Genomic DNA, 10,050 nt, shown 5'->3' with positions numbered 1-10,050 from the left:
CCGCCGCTGCCGCCGCCGCGCCGCCGGCCGCAGCGCCGGGGCCGCGCTCGGCGGGCGCCAAGGGGCGGGCTGCCAAGGCCACGGCGGCGGCGACGGCCACGGCGGCGCCGGTGGTCGTCACCCTCAGTGGCTTCCACGCAGACGGCCGCGAGCAGCTGGCCGCAGCCCTGCGGAAGCTTCCCGGCGTGCGCTGCCTGGGCACCGCGCATGTGTTCGAGGCCGGCACGACGCACGTGGTGGCTCCGGCCCTGAAGCGCAGCGACAAGACGATGGCGGCCATGGCGGGGGGTGAGCGGGGGGGAGGCGTTGGGAGCGTCAGCGGGGGGCGCCTCGCGCCTCGCGGTGCACGAAAGGCCTGCAGGCGCGCCTGTTTCTAGCACACTCAGACATGTCAGCACAGAGGATGATATGTTTCAAGCGCTCAGGGGCAAGCCCTCGCCTCGATGGGGATGCATGTGACGTCCAAACCCGGCCGCGACCTTGAACTTGGCCCCGCCCGCCGCGCGGCCCCTGACAGGCACTGCGTGGCTGGTGGCTGATTCGTGGGTTGAGGACAGCGTGCGGGCGGGGCGGCCGCTGGACCCCTCAGCCCACGAGCTGCAGGACTGTGAATCAGGCGCCATCTCAACCGGTGCGGGCCGCCGCGGCAGCAACAAAGAGGGGGTTGCCCGGCGTCATGCCGCGCGCACGGCATGGTTTCGCTAATTGATGCTGCTGGGCCTTCCGCTGCGCTTGTGCATTCGTCTGCTGTTGTTTGCAGCATGGGTGGGACAGGGCGGACCGCGTCAGGGGCCATAAGCTGGCCTTGCAATGTGCAGGAGGGCGGCACGCATTATGCGTTTGGCCAGGGGGGAATACCATTCATCTGGTTCGCGATCGCCCCTGCAAGCGGTCCTTGTCAGGATTCCAATTGCATTTCGGTCACTGTGCCTCGTGCCCGCCCCGCCCCGCATGACGCCCACAGGCGCCCCCCGCCACTGGCGCCTCCGCCGCGCCGCGACCGGTGCCGGCGCGTTTGCCGGGCTGCGGGTCCTGCTGCACGGCGCGTTTGAGGCGCCAGACGCAGACACCCTCGAGCGCATGGTCACCGCCGGCGGCGGCGAGGTGCTGCGGCAGGGCCCGCCCTTCGACGCTGAGCTGGCGGAGGGCGGGGGCGCTGACCTGGCGGTCGTCGGGGGCCGCAAGGGGCCGGGCGACAGGTGAGAGGGGGCGGTGGTGGTGGTGGGGTGGTGGTGGGGCGTCCGGGTGCGGGAGGAAAGCAATTTGTCGCGATGCAGCAACTGGGCGCTGCTGCGATGCAAAGCAAGTAATGGATCCAGGCCAACACGTGCTTGCTGACGCCTGATTGGGCCCTGTGGGTGGCGCGTCGGCACCCGCGCCGCACAGCCCTCGGGTGCCACGCCCCTGCTTGCGACCGTGCGCGGCCGAATCGCGCATCTCGCGACGCACCCATGCCCGCGCGGCAGGTGGGTGCGCGCGTTCAAGGCTGCCGGCGTGCCCTGCGTCTCGTCTGCCTACCTCGTGGACTGGGTGGCCCACCCCTGGACCGAGCTGGGGCCCCACCGCCTGTTCGGCACCGCGCCCGGGCGGAAGCTGGCAGCGCTCGAGGCGGCGCGGCGCGCGGGGGGCAGCACCGCCAGCAGGGCGGAGGCGGAGGCCGAGGGCGCCCGGTCAGCCTCTTTTTGAGAGGCGCGTGGCAACAGAGTGCTGCAATGGGGTTTCCGGGCCGTGGCGGCTGCAGCGGGCGGTGCGCTGAGCAGTTGGTTGACACTTTGTCGTCGATCTGTGCCTCCACAAATGGGTTGGGCGCCCACTGTCTCCTGTTGCGTGCCGTCACGGTGTGATCCAGCCTGGCACCTGCGTAGGCATGTAATGATATGACGCAAGCAAACGATAGGTGCCTGCTGTCCTTTTTTTCACCAAGAATGGCCAGCAGGCTCCCAGCGGTCCAAAGTCGGTTTGGCAAGCTGCCCGCCTACTGTTGTCCAATCCACCGCTTGTCGTCTGGGGATGGCGCGCCTGCATCTATTGGGGCTCTGGTGGCCTGAGTTCTGCAATGGGGACAGCCCAACATGACAAGACCCTAGAGCTGTTTCGGAAGCAATAGGATAGATTAATGGAGGAGTGGCATCGCCCCTGTGGCATCACCGCTGTAGCATCACCCCTGTGGCATCACCCCTGTGCTTCAAGTGTGCCAGGGCAGGCACCTGCCAGCTTTGCTGCGATGGCCCAAGCCGCACTCCCCGCCCTCCCCCCCCTCCATGTGAAAAAATTGGTGCTCCAGTGCCCCGCAAGTTACAGTTGCGGCGATGGTATTCTTGTAACATTGTTCAGCACCACGCAACCAAACTATGGGAATGTGCGGCGCCAACGGGGCGCTTTGTCAGCTCTGGGCAGCTGTGGTCGACCGGGACAGTGGGGGCTTTCAAGAGGGGATGGGTCGTCTGAAGCAATGGGGGAGGGGCGTTGCCTGGAGATTTTTGCTGGTATGCCCCTGCCGGAAGCGAGGCAGCGGGCGCGAGCAAGCGAGGCAGCGGGGCAAACCAGCAAAAGCCCTCCAGGCAACGCCCCTCCGCAATTGCTCCCGACGACCCGACCGGCGCCAGTCGCACTGGGCAGCATGTTGCCGAGCATATTGACCAAGCTGCTTCGTAAAATTCATGCAGCAACGAGGGTTCAACTGCCGCGTGGCGCCCGGCGTGGCCATCCACCGTAGACAAGTACGGTGGACACTGCCCATGCGCATGGCAGGTGTGGCAAGCAGCGGTGCGCTCAAATAAATTGGGATATCCCCGCCCGTGCTCTCTACACCGGTATATCTCGGTACATCTTGTGAATCAATAAGTCTCTATCTGACTTAGGCCTCCTGTGACCAGACGATCTGGCAGCGAGTTACTGAAATTGACTACTCGCTTGCATCAGAAGCCCGATTGGCCAAGATAATAAACATAAAGCGCCGAGTCTCGCACTCTCAGTCTTACGTAGTGCACTCACGGATTTGCACCAAGCACGCCGACGCAACACCTGGCAACTCAATTCTTGCGAGAGCGAAATGACGTCTATCAACTTAGGCTGCGGGGCAGCTCAACGGCTGCAATCCAATCGGCAGCAGCCGCTGCGATGCAGCGCCAGTCCTGCTGCCGCACGCTTTGCGCCGTTTTACCTCGCGCCCGCGAGGTGAGGCTCGTTGTGTTGAGACTGCTCCGGCTACGCGTGTCAGTTGCGCCTGTGCCTGATATATGTGCACATTGCAACCCAGGGCCTGCAGAGCGACGAACTTCATGGGAGCAACTGCCTCGAGTGCGGCATGCAGCAGCATTGCCGTGCCAGCAGCGGCGCCGGCCCCAGCTTGGGGCGCGCCGCTGAGGCGGGCAGGTGTGCGAACGCGCGCCGCGGGGATGGACGCGATGCCCGTGTGGACGCTGGACCAAGTGGCAGGCCTCGTGTTTGGGGTGAGCGCCGCTGTTGGCGGGCTGCTGGGCGATCGATGCTGTGGTCGCGCAAAGCGCTCGCACAGCTCCGCATGAGGGGCTATTAATTTAGCGATCGTGCCGCAGCGCCCAAGCCGCGCGCTGCATATGCGCGGCCCCAAGCGCGCTCGCATGGCGCGGCAGGGGTGCGTCCCTGCGGTTGCGGCACGCGCCCGCTGCTCGGCAGGCCTCCCTGGAAAGGTCCATGTGCACAAGCGTTCCGCGCCTCTGCGCGCACATGCTACAAGCAAATTCTCTCCTACACACACACACACACACACACACACACACACACACACACATACACACCGCACACAATCTTTTTCTTTGCTTTGATCCGCGGCGTGCAGGGGGTGATGGTCGCGTTCTTTGCAGGCGCACCGCAGGTCGACATTTGGGTGGCCAAGCAGCAGCGGCGGCAGCTGGGGCTCTGCGAGCGCTGCGGCGGGGTCAATGAGCCGGGCAGCTGCAGGGAGGCAGCGTGCCCGTTGCGAGCGCAGGGCCAGGCGAGTAACGGCGGCGGCGGCGGCGGTGGCGGCGCAGGAGGCGTCTGAGCTCTGCGCTGGTGGCCCGCCCAGTTTGATGTGATCGCTAGATGTGCGAATCCGTGAAATGCTGTAATGAGAGATGGCCCCAGCTTATCTGCCAGACCCTGTCGATTTGCTGCTGTTTCGATTCAAGCATCAGTATATATTGGCGGCTGTTTCGATTCAAGCTTCAGTATGTATTGGGGGAGCCAGCACGGAACCGCCATGCCTGGAGTGTGCTAGTGCACAGACGCGCCGCCAGACCATGGGCCTGTGTGCATGCTGGCGTTTTCCAAAGCTTTGGGCTCTAAGAAGAAATCGGCTGATGATTGCAGTGCAGGAGGATGAAGAAGAGTTCACTGGTGGTTTGCAGCTGGTCTTTTTCCACAGATGGGCAGGCACAGCAGCCACAGTCTCTGCAAGCTGCATCGCTGCGACGAAAAACGTGGCACAAGCCTAAGCATGCCCCAATCTGCACTACATTGTCAGTCTGCCTAAGCTATCAGCACAAGCAGAATCGGCGCTGCGAGCCGTTAGCTCAGCAGATAGGCACGAAAAAACGCTGGACGTAAGGCCTGGCTAAAACTTGCTCAACAGGATCAAGGTGCCGGCAGCCATGCCTCAATTCCAAATCTGCTGCATGTCGAGATGCCTTGCCACCCCAGGAGCTCCAGGCCAGGGCTGGCACACAGGCTCGTTGCACAGCACACTTTTGGTTTGGGGCGGTTCGACAGAGCTGCCGTGAACCCGATCAACAGTTTCACTCTTTGAGCCAGGCACCTGTGACACACCCCTACACATGCCATGCTTTGTAAGTGACCCTACCACCCGTCCCTGCCGCACATGTGCACGGAATTGACAGGCGGCCCGCCGCACTGCCGGCAGCAGGCGTCTCGCAATCTGGGCACGAGTCGCAATGACCTCCGCCCACGTGGCGCGCGCACAGGCCTCCCTCCTCGCTCTGCACCCTGTTGTATTGCCCCTGTATGGTGCAGCCACTCATATCTTGACACAGCAATTGCGAGAAGCAGGATACAGGGACAGCTGAAAGGTCGGCAATCTTGACGGGTGCATGGGCTGAATCGAAGGCCGAAGGTGCGTTGACTGGGCAACACCCTGCCAGCCACCACATTGCAGGTGTGTGATTCAGCCTGTGCCGACAAAGAAGTAACGTGTGGTTGTGATGGCCCCTGGCTAAGGTGCGCCGTCACGGCTCGCCGCCCGCATCACCCCTTCCTGGGTGGTGTGGGTGTGTGCGGGAAGGAATGACGCGGGTGACTGCGGGTGATGTCACACAAATGCATCAGTATATACAGCATCTTCACGAGCGTGCTTGCCATTCCCGACTTGCACATACCCCTCCGCCGGATTCGAAACAACTCGAAGCCTTTTCGCAACCGTCTGATCTCCGCAATCAACATCCAAGATGTCCGAGGCCTACAAGGTAGGTTGTTTTGACGCAATCAGGTGCCACCCCGCTTCAATGGGGTTGTTGGTGTGATCCTTTGTGTGTGTGGCGGTGACAGCGCCGGCGCTTGTGTCACCCCTCTCGTGCCTCTCTACCCTGGCCTATCAGGAGGACCGCAAGCAGGAGGTGGCTCAGGAGAAGTACAACGCCAACTTTGAGGAGCTGTCCGGTGTGTGATTTCGTGTGCAGCCTTCGCATCATTCTGGGTGGCTAGATCTGCAAATCCTTGGAGATCATGAGAGGATGAGTAGGATTACTTTTTTCTCCCCTCCTGCTCTTCCCCACAGGCAAGGAGCGCCAGTCTGTGGGTGGCACTGTTGGTGGCGAGATGCGTAGGGAGCAGGTGCGCGCATGACAACTGTTGACATTTGTGTTTTTCTGTCGTGGGGCGCTGCATCGAAGCATGAGCTGTGAGTGCGCGATGTCTTCCAGCTTGTCTAAATATTCTACCTCACACCTGTCTCATGTGGTTCCCTTCTCCCTTCTTATCGCATCCCAACCGCAGATGGGGGAGGGTAAGGGTGGAGATGTTCATGCCGCTTACGCCGAGATGGGGTCCAAGGGTGGCCAGGCCACTGGTGGTGACACGCAGTGAATTGCCCCTGACTGTGAACATGCTGACTGATCATGATAAATGCTCCGCACCTTTTTTGCGGGTTTTGTTGATATATGATCATGATGCATGACAGGCTGTGTTCAATTCGCTTGCAACGTATTGCTGTGCATGGTGGTGAAGGGAAGAATGGTGTGCATGCACATGACAACGTTGCAGGTGGTTGAATGTGGTTGACTGATGTGTGTGTTGCACAGCAATGTACACTATTTGGATGTGTAACCTGACGCGGCTGCTATTATCACCATCGGAAATGTTATGTTCAGCACAACAGTTGCCCCAAATGTGCCAATAACACAGTGTGCATAAGTTGAAACAACTCAGCTGTACGAAACCCTTACAACACAACCATATATCCTTGAAGTGTAGTCAAAATGATGAAGAATGATGTGTGAAAACAGTGCATATGCTGGGCAAGTTTGCAGCAATAACAAAAAGGTTTGATTATAACCAACCAATCATATCCACATTTGATGCTGGTAAAATCAATGTTACATTTGTATATTATGTGCAGTCCCTAATGAAAGTACAACTATAAACTACCCAAAGTTCAAATAAATTGCTTGATACATATGTGATGTTGCACTTGTTTACAGTGTGCCACCACGTCCATACTATCTGGCCTCCTGCTGCATGTGAATATCTGTACCTGGTGTCTGCGGTGCAGGGCTCTCTAGTACAAGCAGCAATTGTGCGCCGTTCCCCACTGCAGCCCGCAGAAAGATCACCAATTCTAAACTGCCATCACCAGAGAGACTGGTGGCGAAGCATGATGGTGCCGAAAGCTTACTGTCCAAATTCCACCTGCAGAGATTGAGACATGGGGGTGAGGTCGATTGGGAGGGCCAACCCTCCTGATACAGTCAGAGAATATTGTCACTCTGCAAAACCTTCATAGCACCGCATGGCTGTTCATATTGCAGCAGCACCAAGGGTAGCTGTTACGCGCTGGTGGTGCCTTCAGTTACTGCACGCCGCTGCAGCCCCACACAGCTCGCCAACGCCCCTGGCCCCCGCCCGCCCGCCAGTCCCAATCCCCGCTCACCACGCGCCACCAAGCTGCTTGACTGCGAGCCAGTGGCGGCCACCCGTGAGCCGTGCCCACAGCCCTGGACCGCGTATGTTGAGCACCAGGCCGACGAGCCCCTCGTGCTGGAGGTCTAGGCGCTCGAGGGATGCATCTCTTGAGTCATGCCAGGCCACATCCTGGGGTGGGCCCACAGGCAAGCGTCCACGCAGCACGCGCGACCGCATGATGGAGTTTGTGTGTGCGTGTGTGTGTGTGTGTGTGTATGTGTGTGTGTGCACGTGTGCGCGTGTGTGTGTGTGTGTGTGTGTGTGCGCGCGCGTGTGTGTGTGTGTGTGTGTGTGTGTGTGTGTGTGTGTGTGTTCGAGCGCCGTTTGTCTCGAATCAGCGAGCCGCACAGGTGCTGCCCGGCGTGGCTCAGCAGGTGCACGCGCGCTTACCAGCCGCAGCGGAGAGAGGACCGCCATGAGGGTGTTGGCGTCCCAGTTGCCCGCCAGAAACGGGAGGCCGCGGTTGCGCTGCGCCAGGCCACCGAGGCCGTCTGTCGCTCGGTCCAGGTCATCAGCTGTGAACTCTGGCCGCTGCAGCAGGTTGTTGAGTGTGTGCAGCAGGCACTGCTGCTGGCTCTGGCGCTCCTGTTGCATGGAGGCAGGTACTAAGCTGTCTTGGAGGGATGCTATGCACAGGCATGTGAGGAAGCGCTCTGCACCAGATCGCCAGGGCATGCTGTCGCTGCGCGATCGCTTATGCTGATGCAGCGGTTTCATTCAAGTCACCTCCGCAGCAATGCGGGGCACAAGCTAGACAAAAAGCAGAGCCTCACAAACACTCACATGGTACATTGCAGTATCCAGCGCGCCGCATACTGCAGTTTGCCGCTAGTACAGTGCCACCGAGATCATCCGAAAGGCGTCTGCTTTGTACACAGTTCATTTTTGTTGTGCGAAAGATCCGCATATACTGAACCAAGCACAACCCCATCGGATTCCGTGCCGCTGGACAGGGACTGGACGTCCCACGAATCCATGCTCACGGACAGTCGCGGACGTACGTACTTCGACAGCGATGCTCAGGGCAGCGGAAACGTTCCTGCTGGTCCCTGTGCTCCTGGCGGCGGTTGCCAATGCGGCAGTCACCGCTCGCGCTGATGACGGTGCGTCCACACTGGGTGGGGGGGGGGCTGGACCACTTGCGAATCCGGCCGGCGCAATAACAACTGTGCTAGCATTCACGGAACGCTTCTACAGCAGCAACCGCCGCTCTCACGTATGCCGTGCCCAGCCGCCGGCCCCTGCGGCCTTCACTCGCTCTCCCACCCGCCGGCCACCGCAGGCCCGGCCGCGGCCCCTGCCCTCCAGGGCCCCGCCGCCGCCTTCGACCCGTCCAAGGATATATACGCGCTGTCCCACATCAACGTGATCGTACCCAACGTCACCAAGGAGGCTGCTTACTACCGCCGGCTCCTCGGGTGGGGACGGCGCGCATGACGGCGCACCAAAACGACAAGACATGACGCAAAAGATGCATGACATGATTGAGCCACGGGTGCATACTGGCTGATACCCATCCGTGTTTGTTGTTGCGGCAGAGAGCGCAGCGGCCGCCTCTGCTTGCCACGGGGCGGCCTCTCGCCCACTCATGCGACCCCGCCCCATGCATGCCCCGTACTGTCCCGGTGCAATCATTGATGATCAACGCCCAGTGGCCGGGCCTGGCTAGCCTACGCAAAATCCATCCAAGCGCTGCCCCCCCCCTTTCCCGCCCTCGGCCCCCCGGCCCCTTGCTCTTGCGCAAAGATGGCGCCCAGCGTCCAATCAGGACGGCCCCATGCGCTACATGAACGTCAGCCTGCCCGGATTCTGCGTGGATGCCGGGCTGCCGGCCGGCTGCCGCCTGGATGTCGTGTTCTTGAAGCACCCCGCCATAGGCATGTTCCTCGAGCTCTTCACGTAAGCCGGGAACACGGAGCCTTTGTGCAGCACCCATTCCCGCGGGCTCCGCTTGGGTGGGCGCAGCGGTGGGCGCGCCGAGGCGCCTCCCTCCCTGCGGAGTTCGCAGGGAGGGCTTGGTTTGTAGCGCCGCACATGCGGCTGTCTCCAGCCCGAAAGCCCTCGCCTGTATGTGCCCAACCTTCCCAAAGCCGCACCCTCGCAGTCAACCGCCGCCAACCCAAGCACGCCTTCGCTGTCACCCCCACCCCACCCCCAAAAACCCAGCTACTACGCGCCTCTGGATGGCAAAAAGCTTGCCGCCTCGCGCATCTATGATGCGGGCGGCATACGCCACGTGGCCCTGGAGGTGCGTTGGAGCGCAAGTGCGCGCCAACGGGCGCCCTGCAGTTGTGCACCCGCTATCACTGTCGCTGCAGCCGCACTTGTGCGGCGAGCGCGGCGCTTCAACCCTCGGGGTTATTACAGAGCCTTCATGTGGTCATGTGTGCATTTGTGTGTGGGTGTGCGCATCGAATGTGTGTGCAGAAGTGCGTGTGTGTGTGTGCTCTTGCACTGATCGCGGCCATCTGACACCTTGGCGCCCTCACTATTCCAGGTGGAAGACGTGAGGGCGGCGTACAAGCACTATAAGGCGCTGGAAGCCAAGGGGCTGGCGACGGTGCTGACGTCATCGGAGCCCCAGAGCCTGGACCCCTTCCCCCTGGGTGGGTGTACGTGCACAGCTTGCTGGCCTGCACGTTTCCTGCCCTCAGTTTCTCATCAGCTCGTTCGGCATGCGCCCGTCCCACACACGCAAACGCACGCATGCGTGCAGCTGCTGGGAGCCGGAAACCCCCTTGCACCGCTCACTCGTGCTGCCGGACTGCGTCCGACCCGCTTGTTGTCCCCTGAACCCCTAGCTAGCAAGATACCCGGGGTGGACACAACTGCTCCAGCGCCGGTTCCGCCGCCGGCTGTGCGACCGCCTAGGCCCCCCGCCCCCGCCCCCACCCC

General features: G+C 61.4%; 3 protein-coding genes across 3 annotated transcripts in view; all 3 read left to right on the top strand.

Annotated features, from left to right (window-relative positions):
* The window catches only part of MNEG_2825 (hypothetical protein), a gene marked incomplete at both ends in the record, with an annotated part of 7,626 nt that extends 5,940 nt beyond the window's left edge, over positions 1-1,686 (top strand). The window contains 4 exons of the mRNA XM_014048696.1: positions 34-288; positions 518-631; positions 965-1,199; positions 1,467-1,686. Of these exons, the coding sequence (XP_013904150.1) occupies positions 34-288; positions 518-631; positions 965-1,199; positions 1,467-1,686 (824 nt within the window). The remainder of the gene's footprint in view (positions 1-33; positions 289-517; positions 632-964; positions 1,200-1,466) is intronic.
* Positions 1,687-5,423: 3,737 nt separating this feature from the next.
* MNEG_2824 (hypothetical protein) lies at positions 5,424-6,060 on the top strand (the record flags this gene model as incomplete). The annotated part of the gene is made up of 4 exons (XM_014048695.1): positions 5,424-5,441; positions 5,574-5,634; positions 5,753-5,808; positions 5,971-6,060. The coding sequence occupies 4 exons, from the start codon at positions 5,424-5,426 to the stop codon at positions 6,058-6,060; spliced, it is 225 nt and encodes a 74-aa protein (XP_013904149.1).
* Positions 6,061-8,170: 2,110 nt separating this feature from the next.
* On the top strand, positions 8,171-9,948 carry MNEG_2823 (hypothetical protein; the record flags this gene model as incomplete). The annotated part of the gene is made up of 6 exons (XM_014048694.1): positions 8,171-8,258; positions 8,438-8,573; positions 8,902-9,054; positions 9,322-9,403; positions 9,653-9,761; positions 9,872-9,948. 6 exons carry the CDS (start codon positions 8,171-8,173, stop codon positions 9,946-9,948), a joined length of 645 nt encoding a protein of 214 aa, XP_013904148.1.
* Positions 9,949-10,050: the final 102 nt, after the last annotated feature.

The sequence above is a fragment of the Monoraphidium neglectum genome (genome assembly GCF_000611645.1).
Source record: "Monoraphidium neglectum strain SAG 48.87 unplaced genomic scaffold scaffold00334, whole genome shotgun sequence".
Taxonomy (NCBI): Eukaryota; Viridiplantae; Chlorophyta; class Chlorophyceae; order Sphaeropleales; family Selenastraceae; genus Monoraphidium; species Monoraphidium neglectum.
This window is presented reverse-complemented; position numbering and strand designations above follow the sequence as displayed.